This window comes from Rattus norvegicus, chromosome 7, assembly GCF_036323735.1.
Source record: "Rattus norvegicus strain BN/NHsdMcwi chromosome 7, GRCr8, whole genome shotgun sequence".
Lineage (NCBI taxonomy): Eukaryota > Metazoa > Chordata > Mammalia > Rodentia > Muridae > Rattus > Rattus norvegicus.
In genome coordinates, this window is record NC_086025.1 from 70424711 (window position 1) to 70449850 (window position 25140).

The 25140-nt window shown below is 42.8% G+C and overlaps 1 protein-coding gene across 11 annotated transcripts in view; it reads right to left on the bottom strand.

The window, feature by feature from the left end:
- The window catches only part of Ncald (neurocalcin delta), a 432081-nt gene that overhangs the window by 7028 nt on the left and 399913 nt on the right, over window positions 1-25140 (bottom strand). For 10 of the 11 annotated variants that reach the window (XM_008765456.3, XM_063264158.1, XM_063264157.1 and 7 more), the window contains 1 exon segment: window positions 23474-23870. In XM_008765456.3, the coding sequence (XP_008763678.1) occupies window positions 23474-23851 (378 nt within the window). In that variant the 5' untranslated portion in view covers window positions 23852-23870. 11 annotated transcript variants of the gene reach the window in all.

Sequence of the window (25140 nt, forward strand, 5' to 3'; positions counted from 1 at the left end):
TACAGGACAGGATGTGGTAGTGGTAGGCTATTTTTGTTACAACATACTGTACATTATGTTTCAACTCTTGTGTAAGATATTAGACCTATGTAGAGCATTTAAGTACAAAGTTTAGTTCTAGTTCTTTTTCTTTTCTTAAGATTATATATATGTGTGTGTGTGTGTGTGTGTGTGTGTGTGTGTGTGTGTGTGTACACTGTAGCTGTCTTTGGACACACCAGATCCCATTACAGATAATTGTGAGCCACCATGTGGTTGCTGGGAATTGAACCCAGGACCTCTGGAAGAGCAGTCAGAGCTCTTAGCTGCTGAGCCATCTCTCTAGCCCTAGTTCTAGTTCTTTATAAGCTGTTATTACCAACTATTTAGGATAATTAAGTGATATAAGTTAATAGTTAATCAATCAAACTTATGGTCTTGTTAGATATTAGTCTATTACAAAAATATGTTTCTAAAGTTGAACAGATAGTAAATAGCTAAAAACAAGTGACATTTGCCTATTCAGATATACCATAGATAGATGGTCTTCAAAATGTCAGAGACCTACAGAATTTGGCATTTCTGTATTCTGTATTCCGACAGCTTTCTCTGTTGTTTCTGTAGCTTTGGAAGTGGCTTGCCTGCATTTCCTGAATACTCAGCTAATATTTATTCCTCTTCAAGTCTCTGATGGGGTTGAAGACTAGATAGCTGTAGTCTCACATATGAGTTTAAGTTGTTTAAGACTTAGATAAATGTTTTAAGGTCTATGCAAGTTACGATAAGAATGATTTGATATGAAATTATAAACTCACCAAGATAGGATAGATAATAGAATACTTTCTACCATGTTGCCAAATACATCTGGACTTGATTTTGGGAATGTAAATCCTACCTGGTATTTTTCATAATTGTTATTATTATATACAGTTTATTATAATGACAAAGAACCTTTTAATGGACTAAAAGAAGGAATTGTAGAGAAAACCTCTTGTGTACTAAATGGATGCAGCACCTGTCAATAAAAAGTTGATTGGCCTATAAGCATAGGCAGGAAATAGAAGGTGGGTCATCCAGTAAAGAGATGGAATTATGGGACATAGCCAGGGAGGAAGGAGCTTGGGAACGTGGAGGAGGACAGAGATGGGACTGAGCAGAGGTAACTAGCCATGAGGTAGAAAATAGATTTGAACACATTGGATATTAAATTATGGCCTTTTGGAGAACCAAAGCTTATGGCCAAGGTGTTTGTAGATATATTTTGAGTGTCAGAGTTGTTATTTCAGGAGCCTGGCAGTGGGAAGAAAAACTCAGAGGATGTACAGAACTCTTACTGAACTCCAGGGCTACTACACAATGATTCACTGTAGGAGCACAGTCAAGGCCAGCACCTTGGCCCTGTTTAAGGTGATGACTGTCAGCAACATCCAACTTTCCTGAAACAGCTCACCAAAGTGTCCCTGCAGTCAAGAATGGAGTCATATTTAGTCCTTCTTCTGGACCCTGTTGACAGTTCTCTTAAACCTCCATCTATGCTATGGGTTTAGCACCATAGGCCAAGATGCTGGTCACAGAGGTAGTCCTCTTTTCAAAAGTAGGAAAACAGAGGTCCTGAGAGCACCAAGATTTCCTATTAACACCAGACCAAGGTGAGGTGAGACCAGTCTATCTCAGGACTCGCAGAGGTGCCAGTTGAGGAGCATTTATAGACAAATGATGCATTTCTTTTTGCCAGGAGGCTTCAGCCAACTGTAACTGTCTTTCCTCAGTCTCCTTCTCTGATGCATCTGCTTCGTCTCCGGAAGGTTCCTTTCTGGCTGTGGTCATGACTGGCCCAGGAGTGTCTTGCAACCAGATGTTCTCCTGAGACTTCTGACAGGTTCCCACAGCTTGCTCAATATGTACACACTTGGTTTTCCTGGATCCGTGGCTTCATTCAGTCCTTTCTCATCTGAGTGTTCAACTGCCCACCCCCACGCTCTACTCATGTCCTAAGGATAGATGGAAATGTGACCCTCCCACAGGAAGCTGCCTATGCCCTTCCTCCTGTCATATCAGTGTGTGATTTCCCTTCCTTTACACAAACACATGGATTCACTGCAACCTCCTCAGGATCACTTCATTCTACTTACCCTGCCCTCCTTTCATGACTGCCATCTATGCCTGGCTACTCACCAACCATTAGTTACTGCAAGGTGTTGTGTAGCATCTCCCTGCTCTCTTTTTACTCTGCCCCTCTATATGAAGTTCCCTCTTTGCCCTCACAGGTTTTGTTCCTTCCCTTCTCTTTTCCTCTGTAAATGTGTATCTAGACATAAAATTTAACGTTTATATAAAACCCCTAAAGGTTCTGAATCTGCCAAAGCGTCTTTCACACAAGCAAATGATCACTTACTGCAAACAAATGTAAGGACTTGAGATTTGGAAGCTCATCCACAGACACTGCTCCCCGACCCCCGCCTCCTTGTCATCCAAGCCCTTCCTCTCAGCTTCTTCTCTCCCCAGTTCCCAGCTCACTTATTCACCAGACATTTTCTGTGTGAGTCCGATGCACCAGGAACTGTGACTGCCCCTGCCTTTGTCCTCAGAGGCCTCCCTGTGAATCAGGCAGACACTGGAAGAAAGGGAAGAATGAGCCCAAGAGCACTGTGGGAGATGCACAGGAGGCTGTGTGGCACGATGGGAAGACATAGTGGAATTCGGCCTCGTAAGGAGGTTTAGTTGGGGTAGGCCTCCCCAGGGATGACTATGGAGCAAAACATGGGGAAAAGCCCAGGCCTTAAAAAGAAAAGCAGTTGGCAGGCTCATCCTCACACACCTCACATACCCTTTAGAAAGGAACCTGGTTAACACCACACTCACCCCTAAAGTGTCTTACCTTCCATGTCCACCATTTGGGTGGGTACAGGCAACCCAGCAATGTCTTATAGCTGTTATGGAAGCCTTCTCTCCATTCTTTTCAGCCCCACTCCCACCCTTGGAAGCCCACTGATCCTTTAAGAACTCTGGGTCTGGAAGGCTATGCCTAAATGAAACCCCTGTTCATGGGACTTTGATGGCAGCCACCAGTGACAATACAGAAGTCAGTCCATTAACACTTCTGTTTGAGCTGAGGCTTGAAAGATGAAACAAACACAGGGGCATGATGGGAGAGCAGCCCTGCACATGTGCTGTTAGGATAAAGGAGTAGAAATGGTTCAGTGAAATGGGGCCAACCTATGAGCAGCTCCCTCTCCGTACCACCAGGTCTACAAGAGCAATCGCAGAAGCCTCCCAAGAATGCATAACCAGCAGCTGCAAACAGGGCACGTGGATGTGTGGACTCAGGAAGGTGAGGTTCCCTTTAAGAAGTTGCCCTTTCCAGATGACTTAGTTATGGCAATTAGATTAGATTAGATTTGTTCTTTGCACCAATTAGACAATAGGACTAGTGGACTGTTCCCCAAACCAAGTTTCTGATGTGGTTGGCACCAGGGCAGTGCACATCTGTGACAAGTGGTCTGAGGGTTGCTGGTCTCACAAGCCCACCCTTGAGGAACAATGATGTTCTTCCCCTTCCCCAGAGCAGGAGCAACCAAACCTGACTATCACCGAGCTTCAGTCTAGGGCTCTAGAGCCTAGAGAGACAAGACACAGCCCCAGGCAGTCTCTGGGGCAAACCCCATCTTTTATTAGCACTATTTCTCCCAAACTTAATGGATTGGACTGTGGAGGAAACGAGCTACTTCCGCATCTTACTGTTAGCAGTGTCATGATCTTCCAACAGGGCCTGGCAGAGGGGTCTGTTTTTAATTAAACTAGAAGGGTCCTGTTCTTGTCCTTGGATAAATGTGGAGCTTCCGAACACTCAGAAGCCCACCTGGGGTTGTTCCCTGCGAGGCTCAGGGAAGCACCTCACTGTGGCTAGATGCCTCCCTTATGGTCCTTGCTCCCCATCTCTCCTCCTTTCCTCTTCCCTCCCACCATTCATCTCTCCTTTCTTCCTGAAGGAACAACCTCTTAGGATGCTCATAGGAAAGAATCACATCCGATTGACAGAGTTGTGGCTAACAATTTTGAAACTCAAGTCATTTTCTCTGACAGAAACCAAACTGACTCTTTCCACCAGAAAATTTAGGATCTTCCAACAGAGAATTGGACATTCAGGGCTCTCTGATTGCAGAGTAAGGTCAAAGAAAATGAACAGTGCTGTCTGTGGATTATAGATAAGAAACAACACCCTATTTAGAAAGATTTGTATACCAGGATAAGAGACAGTGAAAATCTTTTTTGGAAATATTTTAAAATTACAATCCGTGTATACATGTCTGGAATGATATAAATCATCTCTCATGTTCAGTTGGAAAGGTAAAAAAATTCGTGTCTTTCACAGCGTTCTGTTACTGACAAGAGAACTGCAGTTATAGCATCCCCTCTTATTTTATTTTATTATTTAAAAGGTTTTTACTTATGTCTCTAAGTGTTTGCCTGGTGAGCATGGAGGCCAGAAGAGGGCACCAGCTCCCTTGGAACCAGAGCTACAGAATCCTGTGGGTTGCCATGTGGGAGCTGGGAATCCACCTCCATTCTCTGGAAGAGCAACCAGGACCTTAACCAGCCAGTTGTTTCTTCAGACCCTCTACTCCCTTTCTAAGCAAGACATCTATCTCATTCATATGCTATGTTTCATGGAGGTTTTTACTTAGGAAAAAACAACCTGTAAGTTTTTCCTGCTAAAAGTATGGTCTGAATCCACTTGCATATTTTTCTCTTATGATCTCCTAAAAGATCTAAGCCCAGATTCACATACTGACCCCTGCTTCTTACACAACAGCTTACTATTAAAAGGGCCCAACATAATACCGTTTTCATCATTTTAAGGGTGACAGACATTAGATGATCTATAGAAGAAAGTGTAGGAAATTAAAGTTATAGCATTAGGCTGGACAAACAGTGTGGATGCTGTGCTTTTCCTAAAATTCTTTTCTTATTCTTGTTCTCTTCCTCTTCCTCTTCCTCTTCCTCTTCCTCCTCCTCTTCCTCCTCCTCTTCCTCCTCCTCCTCCTCCTCCTCCTCCTCCTTCTGAGATAGGGTTTCTCTGTGTATCCCTAGCTATCGTGGAACTCTCTATATAAATCAGGCTGGCCTCAAACCCAGAGATCTGATTGCCTCTGCTTCTCAAGTGCTGACATTAAAGGTGTGAACCAATATCACTGGACCCTTAAAGATCTTTTAAAGAAATGTGTCTTTCAGGGCTGGAGAGATGACTCAGTGGTTATGAACACTGACTGTTCTTCCAGAGGTCCTGAGTTTAATTCCCAGCAACCATATGGTAGCTCACAAGCATCTGTAATGGGATCTGATGCCCTCTTCTAGTGTGTCTGAAGAATAAAAAAGAAAAAAGAAATGTGTTTTTCAAGATGCCCTAAGACCGGCCATCACTGAAACAGGGTAGGAGACACTGACTGAAAGAGCACAGAGTGCATATGTTCAAAGGCCCCGAGAATTCTTGCACTCAAGATACCCATGGAGCTGTTGAATTCAGCATTTCCTAAACTGGTTTGCTCAATCTCTGTGTTACAAAGCCACTGATAAAATTAGCACCCCAAGAAAATTCTCTCTGAGCCTAGACTGAGTCTGATGTTAGCTCACTCTCCTGGTGTCTTCTGTACACTTCTTCTTGGCAGAACTAATCATCCACAACCCATGATGCTTCTCTATGAGATTTCTCTTCCCATTGCTGTCTGTATTGCATCAGTACAGGGTATTTATTTATCTGTGGATACCCTGGAGTCTAGTACTTGCTTCCATTGATGGTTTTGTGATAAGCACAGAGACCAAATGACATCCTTTAGATTTAGAAAAGGAAAGTATGGTCCAGGTCAAGAAGCTCACAGTACAGAAGGCAGAGGAACAGGTAGTCAGATTGAATGTGAAAACGGGAACAGACAATGCTGCTTTCAACCAGGAAGGTTTAGGCAGGGATTAATCTCCTATCTAAAGCCATCAACAACAAAACCCCAAAGGCAATAATGTTACATGAATGGCATGGGTTAAACCCAACAGGTCACAAAATGAAAGAAAAAGCCATGAACATGGGAAAACAACTGGGGGTGGGGATGAGGCAGGGAAGGAGAAAAGAGAGAGGCTGGAGAGCAATCAGAATGGATTAGATACTGCATGAAATGGTTAAAAGAATAATTTAATTTTAAAAAGACAATATTCATAGAATCACAGCTTAATAAGACCCTGTAAATTAAGCAGCCCAGGACAGTGGTTCCTGAAGAACTGTAAACAGAAGCAATAAGCCTTGGACAGCTCCCTGTGATGCTGTGACACCTATGCAGGGGACTGACATGGAGTGAGCTTGATAGGCTCCCTTATGACAGAATGCCAAAGCTGGACTGACCAGTGCTTAGTGCTTAGTCTTCAAAGACAGGTTAGAACAAAGGAGAGAGCCACACGGAGAGAACTCTTGACAGCTGTTATCAGTCCCTGTGCAGATGGATAGAGCTACCAAAGATCGGTGGAAAGAGTCACAGGAAGGGATGAGAGGGAGAGGCTGGCCCCCAACCAAGGTCAAACAGAGTGTCTGCAGCATCCTCGGAAAACCTCTTGATTTGTGAGGCCCAGTCTACGTTGAAAGGTCTTACCTCAGCAGTGGAGAATAATTAGTCCCCAGTGAGCCCTGCTCTGTGTCACCTATCAAATTTTAAAAGCAAGATCTGGAAAGTTCAAGCTGTTTCCAAGCAACTTAACTACATCTGAGAACAAAGCATAAAGTTAGTTATATTTTAAAAATATTCAGCTCTCTACAGGATAAAATTCACAATGTCTGGTGCCCAATAAAAAAAAATGAACAGTCACACATGGAAACAGTATCATTTTATACAGAAGGACAGAGGAGAAAGATCCATTAAGTGACCTAGAACTGACATAAACGTTATAATTAGCAAAAGGCCATTGAAACAGATATAAAAACCGTGCTCCAGATATCCCAAAAATAGACAGGGGAAGACATTAAGAAGAACCCAAGTAGAACTTCTAGTGATGAAAGCTACAATGTGTGAGATGGAAAATACAGATTGAGATTGATGGCAAATCAGATCTTCTAGTAAAACAAGCTCTGATGTAGACATGAGGCTAAGGTACCCAAGATCAAAGGGAGGAAAATGTAATATCTGCAATCCAGCATGCCCGTGGATTGCGTGTGGGCTTTGGGCTGTATAGTATGTCCATCCTTAAAGACTGAAGGAGGGGAGAAAGAGATTTGAAGGCATAATTACTAAAAATATTCCAAAGCTGATAAAACCATGAGTCTACAGACCAAAATTTTGACAGACAAAAAGATACCATACTCACTCTAGAAGGGAATGTCTAATTACTAAAATGTAGCATGTACTTTTTGCTACCCTGCCTTAAGCTCAGGGAACAGGCTGTGCTACCGGCCCCAGCCCAGGTTCCCTCAGATCCGCAGATGAAAAACACACACACGTCGCTCAATTTCAACCTGCCTTATTGGCTCAATTGCTGGGCCCTTCTAATCTACTATGACTAGTGCGCCCTTCCCAATACTCTTAGCTCAGCACCCTAAATCTGCCCTCAGCTTCAGTTGCTCAGTTACCTTTTAGTCCCAGTTCAACAACCTACCTCCTGCCTCCTACCTTCTCCTGGGAGAAGTGACTTAAGGCCACTCTGCCTCAGATCTCACATGGCTGGTCACCTTTTTCTCCTCCGAACCATAGCAAAAATTGCTCTCTTCCTTTGTGTCTCCTTGCCTCCCCTGTGGGGGCCTGGAAGTCCCGCCTCCTTCCTCCTGCCCAGGAATTGGTCCCTGGCATCATTACTGATAGATCAAGAACCAATTGCAGGACCTTAGCATAAGACCCACCCCTCCTATATGAAAGCAGAACCTGCAAAGTGCCAATAATAGATGGAAGAGGAGGGTTGGGGAGATTGAAATTTTAAAAAGATGGGGACATTGGCCCACTTCACTCACGATGCCTGTTAATCATCTTTGCTTTGGATAAAGGTAACTGTTGCCTAGGCTTGTGGTCCACATTCACATAAGGTGGATGCAGCATGACACCTGTGCATCTAACCAATGACCGTCCTGATGTCATGTTGGCCTTGCAAGAGTCTTGCTTGGTGACTTTTCTTTCCCTTCAGAAGGGAGGTAAGTGTCATCCCATCTCTTATGTTCCCATGTTAAGAGAGTTGCTTCTGTCTCCCACAGTTCCAAGCAGTTCTATAGGTGGCCATTGGAGAACTAGTGGTGCCTTTCAGTTACCTCTTGGCCCTTTTGTTACACTCAGCCCATGCCATGGCAGGTGGTGGGTATTCAGACTGCCCCCAGCAGGGCAGAAAGGATTCTCCTTCTTCATAAAGCAGAGGGTAGACTGTCCCATCTAGAGGAGAGACTCTAGTATATGGTAGAGGAAAGGCACCTGCAGCCTGCTTTAAGACTCAAGGAAGTGCTTTAGCACGACAATAAAAACAGTCTAATAACTAGGTTTGTCACTTAAAGGAAATTGACATATAAATGTAAAAAAAGAAAGATGTTCATTTAAGGCTCTAAACCAATTCACAGATGGTTTTACTTGTTCATCCAGATGATGATCCATCAAAAACAGTGAAAATAGTTTTCTTTAAAAGAGCCACAGGCATACTCCAGCATAATGTGGTAGGCTGAGTGACTCCCTCACGCATGTCCACATCCCAACGCTTGGAACCTGGAGTGTCTTGCCTTACATAGTAGAGAGATTTCACAAACAGGAGGAATCAACCGCAGACGTGGAGACAGGAGGGCGCACCTAGATTGCACACATGGCCCCAGCAGAAATAGGAGCTGATGACTAATATTCATAACTGCGTGAATAAATGCATGAATGGAAGACACAAGCAGAGGCACGGTCCCAAGGTGGGGGTGGGGCAGCAGCATGTCTGCCACAGCTGACTTTGATGGTGAATGAGCAAGGACACATGCCTAGGAGAGCAAGCATCTTCTAGAAACTGGGAAGGATAAGAAATCTTTCCTTCAAATGGCTCCAGAAAGGGACGCAACCCCGAGGATACTTTTAGTCTAATGAAACTGAGGTCAGACGTTCAAAATTATTAGATGAAAACTGTGTGGGCTCGTAAGGCTTGAGGTTTGACACTCCATGTTATAAAAGCCGTGGAGACTAATTCAGCACCACGCAGAATTCATAGCGATGTGGTAAATTCTGGCCTTTCCTACCGATATCAAGTAAAAACAAATGAAGTCTAGCTTTTGGTCACAAATGCTATTCTGTGCCTACAGAAACTAAGTCACAGGAAATACCTAAGTACAGCAAATGAATGATTTCTGAACAGCATCCTTCCTTTGTCTGCTGAAAAACCTAATTAAAGACTCATTTTCACCTTGCTCTACATCCTGACCAACTATCAGTGTTTGTAGGTAAATGATCATAAATTTGCACCTCCACCCCCCATTAAATGGTTTGAATTTCTGAGTCTTGACAGGATGGGGGATTCAGTTAGGAAGTTGCATTCAGAGCTTGTCATTAAGCTTCAAGTGTGACTTTAGCAATAAGACCCTTGGTTTGTTTGTGGTAATTCTGGGCCACACCTCACTGCTTCCTAACAGTTGTTTATGGAAGTTCACCACACAAACTCAACAGTGACTGCTTTGATGCAAATGAGTTTTCCTAAATGGTGCAGACCAGCTAGCTCGGAAGACAAGAACACTATGGCTTCCTGTGACCGAGATAAGGCCTAGGGAGCATAGGCTTTCAAAAAGAGAGGGAACAAAAGATTTAAAAAAAAAAAAAAAAAAAAGAATGTGGATCTCAGTGAGATCCTACATTCATCCAATTCATCCCGAATAATTGAAAATATGGATTTGCATAAGAATGTGAAGGAATACAGAACTGTCAGCTTGCAGAGGAGACTTCCCTATGAAAAATGGTTTGAAATTCAGTTTAATTTCTTTGATGATCTGAAGTCACTTCAGGGTGCCTGTGGTATTTGCAATCATGAATATTAACTATCAGGGGTGGGGGGATGGTGTAAAGCGTCTTCCATTGGTTTCTTTTTTTTTTTTTTTTTTTTTTTTTGGTTCTTTTTTTTCCGGAGCTGGGGACCGAACCCAGGACCTTGCGCTTCCTAGGTAAGCGCTCTACCACTGAGCTAAATCCCCAGCCCCCTTCCATTGGTTTCTTAAGAACCTCAAGATTACAGGCCCGTCTGAAGTTCAGATCTGGACACGTGAATGGCCTGGGGCACTTTACAGTGAAGCTCGCCTTTCCCAGGCTGAGCACATCCTGGCGCTGCTCACCAAGCTTGGTGTTCTCTGTTGAACATGGTGGGAAGCCCCCTCTGCTCCCAGGTATCTTCTGCTTGTCCCTGCAGTCTTCCCACTTTCTCTTCCAAACCACATTCCAAGGCCCAGGATGATGTGTCTTTCCTGAACACTGTTCCCCTTGCCAGGGTCCTTGCTGAGCTGTGGATGAGCACGCAGCTGCCTGCCATTCCCTTCAGGTCATGTTCTTTGAAGGTTCCTTCCAGTGTCTACAAGTTCATCAACAATGGCTGCAAAGCCCAGCAGGAAGCTCGGGCAAAACAATGTCAGGAGTAACACTCCCATGGGCATTTCTATTTCAGATTACAGTCTGGAAGTTCTGTCCAAAATGAGAACAGCCCTTTGGACTCTAACAAGCGGGGAGCCCAGCCCTCCAAAGTGGAAGGGCAAAATGAGAGCTGAGGTGTACAAAGCCCCTTGTTCTGATCTTAGCACCAGACAATAATAAAAATTTAAAAAGCATGACAGCCGAAGAGCCTAATTAAGAGGAAAGCTACAAGTGAATATTAAGTGCTCTCAAAGACCTGTGTCTGAAGGTTTGGTCCTGAGCCCATGGCACTCCTGACAGGTGGTAGAATATTTAAGAGGTAGTGTCCACTGGGGAAGCCTTCAGGTAATGGGAGGAGGGTGAGTCCTCTGAGGAGACTGTGGGACCACTGTCTTTTCCTCTTTCTCTTGTTTTCTGGCCCTGAGATGAGTGGTTTTTTTCTCTGCTTCTGACCCTGATGACCACAGGCCAGACCCACAGATCCAGTGCAAATCTCCAAAACTACAAGCGAGAGCAAACCTTTTGTCTTTGCAAGTCGATTGCATAGCACTTGGTGTAGTTACAGAAATCTAACACAATAACCTTGGAATTTCCATTTTTGTTAAACTAGCAAAGATTAAGGGACAGCTAAGGTGTAAAATGATGTGGTGATGTCCTACCTATGCTTGTGGAGGCATTAGGAAAAATACTTTGACCGGATGTACCAAGAGACCTTAGGAATACTCATGCCCTTTGACCCAGTTATTGGGATTCCATTCTAAAAAAATAACCCTGGAGGGCACTTCATATGGAAAGATTATTGATTTATTTTTAAAAGGTAAACCATTTTGTCTAATAATGAAAACTAGAAGTAGCCAATAGTAGAAAATTAAGTAATTATAATATACTGTGTATTATTATGTAGCCATGGACTATTATTATTAAACACTTCTGTGAGACATCTTTATAAATGCAGAGCTAGTTGTGTTACTTTGCTAAGTGGAAATTGCAAGATAGAAAATTACATTACAGAAATGTTTTGTTTTTGGAATTAGTTGGATGTTTTTAATGTATGGTAAGAGGGCAATTTAAATATGCAATTTTAAATTATCATATTAAAAATATCAAGAAATATGTCATTTAAGAAATTATCCTACCCACAAATAAAATTTTTAAAAATTAAGAAAAAATAATTTTGGGTAGGATGGAATACCATGATTTTCTCTTAATGTGTTTATTTTATTGTATGTATATGGGTGTTCTGCCTGCCCGTTTGTCCTGTGCTTGCAATGCCTGTGGAGGCCAGAAAAGACCACTGTATCTCCTGTAACTGGTGTTTCAGACAGCTGTGAACCACCGTGTGGGTGCTGGGAACTGAACCCAGGTCCTGTGGAAGAGCAGTCAGTGCTCTTAACCACTGAATATCTCTCAAGTCCACCCCATTATCTGCCCATATCTTATATTAGATGTCTCCCTATGCAGGGGGGTGCATAGCCTTTATTTCTGCTTAAGATCTATATTGCTGACTGATTATTTTTAATGTGACCTTTTCATATCATTACACTCCTATGTAAAAGAAAGACACTGGCGGCCATTCAGAAAAGAGAGGTGCATGGCGGAAGTATTCCTGGGTGAGGCAATGTCACTTGAGACCCTGTCCTTGCATCTTCCCAATGCTTGTGCTGTCCCGTAGTGAGATTTTTGGTTTCTTTAAACACCCAGTTACATTATGTGACTATGTTTTTGTTTTAACCCAGGTGTGGGATACGGGGCTGCTTCAGATTGTCCACACCACTGTGATTTGTGCTCTCGGAGGGATGTGATTTTTGCCAGCTGCAGATAGTTTACATTTGGAATTCTGGGGACTCTTGAGAGGGAACAAATGTGAGAGCCCTGAGAGGACCCGAAGCATCAGCCGCTCCCTCTGCTGCTGTTAATTGTTGTTGTTGAGGTTTGTCAAGTGGTTGTGAGCAAAGAGACAAGAAGAAGAAATTGTATATCCTGGTAATGAAGATCGAACTTAACCCAAGGAACCTAACACCCTTAATTAGCAGGAAGTGGTCTAAAGAGATCTCTGTCCCCTTTCCTCGCTAACCTTCTTTTTCTCCTACCTAGTGTTGGGGGCTTAGACGGGATTGGGGTGGAGAAAGGTGGTAAATAAAAGAACCCAATCAAGCAGTCAAAAAGTATGGCTATGGTGGTGCCCAGATGGGAGGTAGACAGAATAGGAAACAATCTCTAATAACATACAGGAAACAGCAGGGAAAAGGAGGTGAATATTCTGCTTTAGGATGTCACCAAAAGTTTAATTTTTTCCCAGAGGGGATGATATCATCATCATCATCATCATCATCATCACCACCACCACCACCACCACCACCACCACCACCACCATCATCTTCTCCTCTTCTTCCTCTTCCTTCTCCTTCCTATTGTGTCTCCAAAAAGGTTGGGAGAATGGCTGAGCAATTGGAAAAGTTGCAGGTAGATATGGAGGGGCCTGAGAAACAAAAGGTGGATGAATGGGGAAAGCAGAAGGCTCGCTCTAGCCTCTTACTTTTGAAAGGGTTGCCGTGCCATTGCTGAGGTTATAGGTAGAGATCAGAGCACTTGGGAAGTGAGTAGCACTGGAAAGGGGGCAGCAGAAAGGTTCAGACCTGGTGACTGAGGGTGGGATCTTCCCAAAGGATGAAGGAAGGGTGCAAACTGGGCTGGAAGGCAGGCTGTATCCTGTCCTGTGCCATGCACTTACAATTTCAAGTCCCCACAGCCCCTGAGCAGGGTGAGGAGCCAGGAGAAACTGGAGGTCATGCAAGGTGACAGGGTTAAAGAAAAACAGCCTGTGTTGAGAGAAATGGTTAATCTTGAGCCAACTGTGCTGCCAGAGGAGGGTGCTGTGCTTACAAAATCACCATGGGTTTTCCCAGTCATTGTGCAGCACATGCCTGCTAATGGTGCAGATCATGATTTTGATGAGATAGCATGGCATCCTATAGAAATGATAGGCCTGAGGCATTTTAAAGAGGCTATAGTTTCCTATGGAATTCATGCCCCTTAAGTTAAACAAATATTAAGTAACTGGGCTACCCAAAATAGAGTTATTCCCCAAGACTGGAAAGGTTTGGTCAGAGCAGTTAGCAGTGGTTAATGTGGTGGAGGGAGAAAGCCTTGAATATTGAACAATGAAATGGAGCAAGGGGAATGGCTATTGTTAAAGATCAACTGCTTGGAGAAGGGTGAGTTTCTGAACTACAGGAACTGATTTGATGATGCTGTTAGAGAGCAGTGTCACTTGGCTGCTTTAAGGCTTGGGACAAAGTTGAGGAGTCCAGGAATAGATCCACTTCACTCACTAAGATTGTACAAGGCTCTGAGGAAGACTTCACAGATCTCTTGTGAAGATTGGTTTCAGCTGTAAACAAAGCCCCATCAGGCCCTGAGGCCAGACAGGTGTTGATAGGGACCTTTGAGAATGTGAATACAGACTGTGAGAGTGATTAGACCCTTAAAGGCTGAGCAGCAGCAGTGGATGAGTGGATGAGGGACATGACTGGTATTGGCTCCGTGAGGATCATGCCAGTATCACAAGCTATACCTAAAGGTCTCAGATACCAGAATACCTCATGCTTTGATTATGGTGAATAATGACATTTACAAAGAAATTCTGACCAAACTACTAAAAGTCTCAGAGCTCAAAATGTCCACTGAAGTGACTGTGAGAAATACAGTACTTTCTGAGACTGATCTCAAAATTACTGGTACATTAACTGTGAGAAATATGGTACTTTCTGAGCCAGATCTCAAAATGACTGGTACATTAACTGTGAGAAATATGGTACTTTCCAACACAGAAGGGAACAAGCTGTTTCTGGTGTCAATAGGTTCTCTGAAAGAACACCTAGGCTTCCCCTGGTTTGTAGACACTGTGACAAAAGGTGCCATTGGACTAATGAGTGTAGGTCCAGGAGGGATCTACAAGGAAATTTCTTGCCATCTGGAAACAAAATGGGGTGGGCTGCCAGCTTGAGGTCATGCAACAAACATACTAGCGGTTTCCCTCTGGTTAGCCAAGAGATGGCAAGGAGGCAGAAACAATGTAACTAAGTATTGGGGACAAAATAACCACTGACATTTATGCCCCTTGCCTTAAGGGATTATAGGGATGATTTTTGGGAAGAAGCAGAAGTGGATTAACTTCCCAAAGATTCATTTGTGTATCCAGGTATTATAGATGGAAGGGAGAAATCAAAATTATGGCATATGTTTTTAAAAAGGTACAAATTAACACAGGGGATAGGATTGCTCAGCTCCTCCAGTAGAAAGAGCAGAAGGATTTGGGAGTACTGAGAAGTGTGTGTGCTGGCAAACAGTTGTCAATGATCAGAGACCTAAATTAAAATAGCAAGTGAATGGTGTTAAACAGAAGGTTTGGTGGATACAGGAGCTTATGTGACTATCATTCCCCCAAAATTCTGTAATGCAAAATGGCCACTTCAGAAGGTTTATGTATAGTTTATAGGACTCGGTAAGTTACCTCAAATAAACAAAGTGTACAAATGAGTTAAATCTGTGGGACCAGAAGGGCAAGCAGAAACCTTATGTGGCTGACATACCCATAAATTTATGGGGAAGGGATCTTTATAACAATGGAGTACTCAAATGAATATTCCTGTGATCCCAAAGACAGCTCATGATGAAATTAGGGGGAAATGGTAGATGCTCCTGGGGAAAGTATTGATACGTACCATCAAATCCAAACACAGGCTGCGCCAATTGTCCAAAACCAGAACACCACAGGGATTGAGGTGCCCTGCTGGAATATGAATGGATCCACCCTTAAAAAGTTTGGCAGACAAGCCTGTATGGATAGAGCAGAGGCCCTTAACTAAGGAAAAGGTACAGGCACTTGAACGGCTAGTAAAAGAGCAGCTGGAGGCTTAACATATAGAAGAGTCTACCAGCCCATAGATTTCCTCTGTGTCTGTTGTAAAAGAGAAACTGGAAAATGGAGGATGTTAACAGATTTAAGAGCTCATAGAATGAGTCAACCAATGGGTCCTTTACAGCCTGGAATTCCTTTATCTTCTTTATTACCTAAGTCATGGTCTATGATGGCAATTGATTTAAAAGATTGTTTTTTTCACAATCCTTTTGCATTAGCATGATAGGGAAAGGTTTGCTTTCTCAGTACCTGCTTATAATTAGTGGTCCAGTAAAGAGATATCATTGGAAAGTTTTTCCACAGGGGATGTTAAATAGTCTAAGTTTATGTCAAAATTTTGTGCAGCAACCACTAGAAATAATTCATAGGCAATTTATTATTTATCATTACATGGATGATAGTTTGTGGGCTGATTCTGATACAGATACTTTAGAGAAAATATTTAAGGGATCGCAAAGAATTCTGCCATGATGGGGGTTACAGATTGCTCCTGAAAAAATACAAAGAGGAGATTCTATTAACTACTTGGGTTATAAAATAAGTCAACAACAACAACAAAATTGACTATGGGGCTGAAAAGATGGCTCACAGGTTAAGAGCACTGGTGACTCTTCCAGAGGTCCTGAGTTCAATTCCCAGCAACCACATGGTGTCTCATAACCATCTATAATGTGATCTGGTGCCCTCTTCTGGCAAGTAGGTATATGAAGTTAGAGCACTCATACATTAAATAAATAAATAAATAAATAATAATAATAATAATAAATTCTGGTACCCAATGGAGGAGTTAGAGAAAGGATTGAAGGAGCTGAAGGGCTTTGCAACCCCATAAAAACAACAATACCAACCAACCAGAGATCCCAGGGACTAAACCACCATCCAAAGAGTACACATGGATAGACCCATGGCTCCAACTGCATATGTAGCAGAGGATGGCCTTATTGGGCACCAATGGGGGGAGAAACCCTTGTTCCTGCCAAGGCTCGATGCCCCAGTGTAGGGGAATGTCAGGGTTGGGAGGTGGGAAGGCTGGAAGGGTTGGATGGATGAATGGGGGAACACCCTCATAGAAGCAGGGGGAGGGGGGACTGGATAGGGGGTTTATGGATGGGAAACCGGGAAAGGGGATAACATTTTAAATGTAAATTTTAAAAATCCAATAAAAAAAGAAAATGAAAATAACTTTGGAATTCTAGTCTTAAGTTGTAGTCGAGTGCCACCTGCCATTTGTAGTAAAAAGCGGCTCTAGAGGCAGGAAATGTGCCTATAATACTTTAACCTACAAAAAACAAAATTCAACCACAAAGATCTGTAGAAATCATTTGCAAACTCTTGGTGATTTTCAAAATTAATGGGAGGTGTTAAATGGCTATGGCCTATAAGAGGATTAACTACTCATGAGTTAAGTAATTTGTTTCAAACTTTACAAGGAGATTTGAACTTAAACAGTCCATGATGGTTAACAACTGAAGGAGAGAGAGAGAGAGAGAGAGAGAGAGAGAGAGAGAGAGAGAGAGAGAGAGAACACGGAACACTCTGGTAGAACAGAGACTATAAGATACATATGTGGATCAAATTGATCCTAAGCTTCATTGTATTTTGGTTATTTTGCCTTCACTCATTCTCCTACTAGACTCCTTGTGGAAAGGAAAGATAGTATTATGGATAATATTTTATTATCACATAAACAAAGCAAAAAATTAAAGACTTCCATAGAAAAGTTTCTGAATTAATCATAAAAGGTAGAATAAGACTATGTCAGTTATCAGGAACCTGCCCAGCTGAAATCACGATGCCTTTTACTAATGCTGAGATTATGTCCTTATGGATAAAGCCATGAAGACTGGCAAAGAGCTCGTAGTATCTGTTTGGGAGAAATTAACAACACATATCCCAAAGCAAGCATCTATATTTTATAAAAAGAACTAATTGGATTCTCCCAGTTATTGTAAAGGAGACACCAATTCCTGAAGCACCTACATTCTATACTGATGCAAACGAGGTGGGGATGGCAGGCTCTAAGTCAGACAAAATAAACAAGGTAATCCAAAGTCCACGTACCTCAGTTCCAAAGTCAGGGGTGTATGCAAACCTTATGGTATTACTAGATTTTCCTGAATCTCCTAATATAATTACTGATTCTTACTATGCAGAAAGAGTTGTTTTGAATATAGAAACTGCTGAATTTTTCCTGATGGTTCAGAATTAACCTGATGGTTTGGAAATTGTTATTTATACAACTGCAATGGGCAATCAGAAATAGGAAGTGTCTTATCCATATTACTCATATTCAGTCTCATGCAGATTTGCTAAGTCCATTGGCACAAGGAAATGAGGAAAGTGATTGTTAAAAGGAAATGTCCTACTTATTCTCTGTATAAGTCCAAACTCCATTACCCACTGGAAGCAACACTAAGGGTACCAAAGGAAATGCAATCTGGCAGATGGATGTGTTTCATTTTGTAGAATTTGGAAAACTAACGACTATACACTGTACCACTGATACATATTCAGAGCCCCGGTGGGAAACTGCTTTGAATTCTGAAAAAGCTGATTCTACAATTACACATTTGTTGCAAATAATGAAAATTATGGGAATACTTGCATAAATTAAGACTGACAATGCCCCCTCACATGCTTCCAGTAAAATGAAGCAACTTTTTGCTTATCATAACACAAAGCCCATCACAGGTACACCACACAATCCTATAGGACAAGCATTGTAGAAAGATCTAATCACACTTTCAAAGAAATGCTCATGAAACAAAAAGGAAGAGTAAAGACCTCCAGGGATAGACTAAATAACGCTTCTTAACTCTAAATTTTCTTAATGCTGATGAAAAGGGAACTGTAGCAGCTGAGAGGCACTGGGTTATAGAAATAACTGAGAATTAAGTCATCCTATGTTCTGTAAGGATGTGAAGAGTCCATCAAAATGGAAGCATGTAATGGTTTGGCGTTGAGGACACAGTTTGGTTTATGTTTCTACTGGGAACAAAAAGATACGGTTATCATCAAAACTTACAAAGATCAGATTTAACCAGGGAAGACCTCCTACCAACTAATACATAAATGTCTCTACATAGCCAATTAATCTTGGTGGCTGCCTGGTGCTCATGACTTATTGTCACATGTCATCCTTTCATATGGCATGGATTGAGGTTTATATTACAGTTTGGTCACACAATCCAGAAGGACTTATAAAGTTGACAGATGCTTCTCACATGCTCAAACGTAGAGCAGAGAATCATCAACTAAGTTGTGCACCTGGCATGGTCCACACATGTGTTAATGTAGAAATGTACCTACAATATTACCTTTAAAAGTCTCTGTGTTTGTAGAGGGAAAAGATCCGACACCAATGAAGACAAAGCAAGTAGCCCAGGCGATCCAGCCTCACAGACTTCCTCAGCTGCTGTTTTCTCAGAAACTGAATCCAGGACAACTTCAAAGTAGCTAGCTCAAATGGTCCAGCCTCAGAGACCGTTCCAGCCAGGACTTCAGTTAAGCCCTTTGCTTTCCTATCCCACAGAGACTGGGCAGCAAATAATACAGCCAGCTCTCCCAGGACTTGGCCAATGTAAAGATTACAATGTCCCAATTCCCAAGAGTTGGGATGGATGGTTTTTTGCCATTTTGTGGGTGATGAATGTTTGTCCTTGTTTAGGGGAGTTGGTTACAAGTTGTTGGTGGTTATGGTTAGGAAACAAAGTAAAGGAAGTTAGAACCAAAGATATCTTTCTCCTTCTCCCTCTATCCTTCTTTCTTTCTCGTCTAGTGTTTGGGGAAGAAGAGGGAAGAGGATAAAAGAATAAAGGGGGTATAGGCATGAGAGGGTGAAAGGATCATATCTCCTTTAAGATAGCAGCAACTAGTCTCAAATATTTTATACTGATATGCATTATTGCATATTGGCGGAAATTTAAGGTTATATTTGCTACAGCACATTGTATACATGTTTCAACTTTTAAGATACCGTCCATATGCAACTCAGTTAAAAGTTTGGAGTAAAGCTTGAAAGCTTCGAGTGTAAACTATTCAGAATAATTGAGAAATGCAAGCTACCTATGAATAATCAAACTTATAGTCTTTTTAGGTACTAGTTTAGTTAATTATAGTAATAAACTTTATTTAGCTTCCTGAGCATGTTTTCAAAGTTAAGCAAAAAGTAAATAGCTAGAAACAAGCAATGTTTGTCTATTCACATCTTGAGACAGATGGTCCTCAAATACTTCAGAGATCTGCAAAATATAGCAATTCAGGTGTTTTAATAATAAAAGGCTGGGTTGGGGATTTAGCTCAGTGGTAGAGCACTTGCCTAGCAAGCACAAGGCCCTGGGTTCGATCCCCAGCTCCGAAAAAAAGAAAAAAGAAAAAAAATAATAAAAGGCTTCTGTGTGTGTGTGTGTGTGTGTGTGTGTGTGTGTGTGTGTGTGTGAGAGAGAGAGAGAGAGAGAGAGAGAGAGAGAGAGAGAGAGAGATCAGCTCCTGGTAGCACCCCAATCTATGTCAAAGAAGATGATGGGCACCTAAGAATTTCCACATGGAGTTTGCTTCAGTTGTGGCAAGATAGCCACTAGAAGGGGTGGGGATTAGGGGTGGGGGATAGGGGGTGGGGGTAGGGGAAACCTGCTCCTTGACTACAAAAGCACACTGTCTAAACTGTGAATAAGCAGGACAGTTGATTGACCCACTCTACTGAAACAAGGTAGGCCAGTCCTTCAAAATTCCTGCTTTAGAGATAATTTTGTTGGATATCCTGGGTCTATTGTTGGAAGATTGAATGTCCCACCAATACAGAGGAACCTTGGGTGACTGACCAGGCAGTCAGCAGTCTCTATCATTTCTATAGTTTTGGAAGCTGCTTTCTCTACACTTCCTGTTTACCGAGGCAGCATTTATCCTTCTCAGGTCTCTGATGGGGTTGAAGACTAGATATAGTCTTACAGCTTTCCCTACTAAAGATTGAGGACATAAAAGCTTAAGTTGTTCAGGATCTAAGAAAACGTTTTAGGGTCTAAAAAGGTTTTCATGTTGATAAATGCAAGTTATGATTAGAAGGTGATTTGGGTACAAAATTTTGGACTCACCAAGATAGGTTAGGTAGAAGAATACTTTCTCCAAGGTTGCCAAATACAAACGGTATGAACATTATAATTCTTACCTAATAGTTCTCATAATTGTTCTTATTATATATATAATTAATTGATGTTAGAGAAAAAGCCATTTATTGGACTAAAAGGGGGAATGGTAGTATCATGGTTTCTTAACAACAACAACAACAAAAAAAAACAGTTATGTTATGTGATTATGTTTTTGTTTTAATCTTAGGTGTGGGATATGAGGCTGCTTCAGATTGTCTGTCCACAGCTGCTAACTATGATTTGTCCCTTGCTCTTGGAAGGATATTATTTTTGCTAGCTGCAGATAGTTTACATTTGTAATTCTGGGGACTTTTGTTGTGACAGCCCTGAGAGGGCCTGGTGCAGTGGCGGCTCCCCCTGCTGCCGTTGGTGCTGTTGCAGTTTGTCAAGTGGTTGTGAGCAAAGAGAGAAGAAGAAGAAATTAGATATCCTGATAATGAAGATTGGAATTACCCCCAAAGAACTCTGTAGTGTGCAGTTTTTGCTACCCCACTTTAAAATCTGGGCAGACCATGCTACCAACCCCCGCCCAGGTTCCCTTGGATCCACAGATCAAAAAACAATACACGTATTAACTTAATTTTTAACCTGCCTTATGGATCAATTGTTTGGTGCTTCTAATCTCCCACGGTTGGCCTCCCCTTTCCAATACTCTCAGCTCCGCACCCTAAATCTACCCTCAGCTCTAGTTGCTTAGTTACCTTCTCCTTGTCCAGCACCCAAAACTGCCCTCAGCTTTAGTTGTGTTTCTAATCTCCTGCCTGGGGAAATGGCCCATGGTCACTGCCTGAGATCTCACATGGCTAGTCACTTTTTCTCCCTCCAAAGCATGGCAAAAATCCTTCTCTCTCCCCTTCGTCTGTTAGCTTGCCTGTGGGGACCCAAAAGCCCTGCCTATTCTGCTTAGCTCATTCTCCGATAGCATCTTTATTGATGGATCAAGAACCAATTGGGGAACAAGACCTTGGCATCAGCACCAACTCCTATAAACCATACTCCTCATTAGCAAGAGGTGGTCTAAAGAGGTCTATACCCCCTTACCCCTCTAACTTTCTTTCTCTCCTACCTAGTGTTGGGGGGCGTTTAGAAGGGATTAGGGTAAAATAAGGGTGGAGAAGGGTGGTAAATATAAGAACCCAATAGAGTAGCCCAAAAGGTACAGTTATACTGTCCCTTTAACTGCGCATGTAGGCTCCATCCTCCATCCACGGTTTAGTCACAGCCCTATAGTAGTCTTTTTAGCTCTGTTTGGTTTCCAGTGTCTTGTTCCCTGAGGCTCTCTGCAAGCTAGTTGCTCTCTACCCCAGCCCCATTCCTACCAACAGCTGAGTTTTTTCATCTCCTTGTTTTACCCCTCCCATCCAGCACAGCACCATTTTTTCAGGGCAGCAGCTCTATCTCAGTAGGGCATCTGCTCAAATGTTCTCCGATGAATTTGACTTCTGAGCTGAGCCCTCCAAGAAGCCAAAACCCACTCCCTTGACTCCTTGCTGACAGGTACTTCTGTACTGAGCTTCCCTTACTAGCCTAGACCTCACATGGCAGCCAGCTCTTGTTGGCTCTGTCACCCACCTAGTCCTTAATAATGCCTTCAGCTGAAGCCCTCCCAACCTCTCCTAAGGCCAGAATCTCCTTAGGTTTGTCTCTGGATCCCACCCACTGCTTAGCAAGCTGCCATAGCCACCAGCACCACTCTATCCTGTTTTCTTTAGTGAAGTTACTCAGAGTGAGTGGCTCCAGGAGGCCAAACACAGTCTCCTAGTAAAATGATGAAGCCCTCTATATTTGCATCCCGGAAGAGACGAAGCTTCAAGTCCAGAACCTACTTTTGTTCAACAGTCCACAATGTTGTAAATTAGTGATAATTATCTTTCCTGTGGTTGTCCCTGGGCTAGGCACTTGTGGTACTTTGAGTGAAAATGGTACCCACAGGCTTATATGATTAAAATCTTGGTCCATAGTTAGGGGAGCTATTTAGAAAGGTTTAGAGGAGGTGTGGTCTTGTTGGAATATTGTGTCACTTGGGTGGTTCTGATGGTTTAAAAGCTCACACCATGTCTAGTCTGTCTGTCTGTCTGTCTGTCTCTCTCTCTCTCTCTCTCTCTCTCTCTCTCCGTTCTGCCTGTGGGTCAGGATATAAAGCTCTCAGCTACTGCTCCAGGTCCATGCCTGTCTGCTTCCTACCATGATGGTCATGGACTAACCTCTCAAAATTGTAAGCAAGCCCCTAATTAAATGCCTTCCTTTTGAAAGAGTTGCCTCGGTCATGGTGTCTCTTCACAGAAACAGAACAGTAAACAAGACAGCATTTAACATGGAGAGTTATGTATAATCTTAAAACAACCCCATGGCATGCCGCTCCATTTTACAGAAGACACTCTTGTGTTGACTCCTGACCAAGAGATGGTCCCTGAAAAATACAGGTGGGCACCCAAGCCAGGGCTTCATTTCTAACACAACTTCAAAGACATGACCCCAGACTTCACGTCTGAGCATGTTTTTACATCGATCAATGGGAAGAATGAAACAAAGGTGGCCAACACAAGAGCCCTGTCTCTCTGCAGTGTGAGAATCACCCCAGTGTATGGACAATGCTACCAGGTAAGAATGAGCAGGCAGTAGAGCTGAGCTCCTGAGTTTCCAAGAGATTCCAACCGATGTAGGTTTTTACACAATTTCTGTGCATGTGAATTCAAACTTTAAAAAAACTACCAAGTGGGTCAAACTAACTGTTCTGGTAACACCCAGGTTAACACTCTTAGTCCCATGTTCTCCCACATGCCTTCTGGGCCTCTCTTGTAACACTCATGCTTCTCTCTCTAACAGGCCAGGGTCCTTACCTGCACAATCTCCAGCATTTCTGCCTTGCTGATGTAGCCGTTGCCATCCAGGTCATACATGCTGAAGGCCCACTTCAGCTTCTGCTCCAGCTTGCCCCTTGATGTCACACTCAGGGCTATGATGAACTCTCTAAAGTCTATCGTCCCATCTCCATTTGCATCGAAGGTGCGGAAGACGTGCTCTGCGAATTTGGAAGCATCCCCATAAGGGAAAAAGTTCCCGTATATTTTCTTAAACTCTTCCATTGACAAATGTCCGCTGGGGCAGTCTCTCAAGAAGCCTTTGTACCACTCCTGGATCTCATGCTCTGTGAAGTCTGTGCTTTCCAGTAAGTCCTGCATGACTTCAGGGCGCAGCTTGCTGTTCTGTTTCCCCATTCTGGTAGCAAGAACTCAACTGCAGAGAGAAAAGAAAATACCTAGGTTTTCGGAGCTGTTCTTCAGGGTCATGTGATCATATGGTATTATTTCTTGAGAAGAGGGAAAAGCTAACAAACTTTCTACTAGCCCAATAGCTAATCAAAACGATGGTAAACCAGGCCAGTCAGAGATGCAGAAAAGCCATGTTGCTAACCAGACCAGCCAGAAAGCAAGATATGGATGGATGGATGGATGGATGGATGGATGGATGGATGGATGGATGGATGGATGGATGCATGCATGGATGGATGGATGGATGGATGGATGGATGCATGCATGGATGGGTAGTCAGGTGGGTAGGTGAATGGCCAGATAGAAGGGAGGTAGATGATTTGTTTTTGGCTTATTTGCAAGAGATCAAATGTGCCTTTAAGAAAAATAAGAGTCGGGGTTGGAGATTTAGCTCAGTGGTAGAGCGCTTGCCTAGGAAGTGCAAGGCCCTGGGTTCGGTCCCCAGCTCCAAAAAAAAAAAAGAAAACTAAGAGTCTAATTTTGAATCCTATAAGTATAACTAAATGAATGGGAGATGGGGGTAGGGAGGGAGGGATCAAGGAGGTAGGGATGGGGACAGGAAGGGAGGGAGGGAGGGAGGGAGAGAGCAAGACAGAGAGAGAGGGAGAGAGAAAGAGAGAGAGAGAGAGAGAGAGAATTTTAGCATGTTTCATTGTCACTTTGCTTCCACATAAAGTGTGGCTCATGGAACTGGATTCCATAAGTGCAGGAAGCAGGGCAGTGGGCACACCGTGAACCCCTGCCAGGCTACTCTAGTTAGCTACATCCTGAGGGAATCACTGCCCACTTTGGGTTTAGATGGTAAAGATGATGCTTCAGAGAGTTGCTCACGTTCTATGGCTTCAGGAACAGGTCAAAGCTAACTTCTTAAACTGCACATAACCTTGTATGTTCTTATCCTAATGGTAGCATATGTTCACAATCAAACAGCAAAATACTGCAGTGACTCATCCAGAAAATCCTAGCATCTTCCGAATCCCAACCACTGAGATAAACACAGCTAGTATTTTTGTGTATGTTCTGGATTATGTGTATGGACTTATCTCGGTATATGATCAATATCTAGTTCCCAGATTAACTACGTTTTCAACTTAACAGTGTCACAGAAGTGACATTTATCCCATAGGAGCTGTGTTTTGGTCTTTGTCCAGGTCAGGGACATTTGTTTCTTTTAAATGCTTGGCAGCAGCCAAGCCTCAGCTCTGGGCTGCATGGCCAGGAGGCAGACACAGACA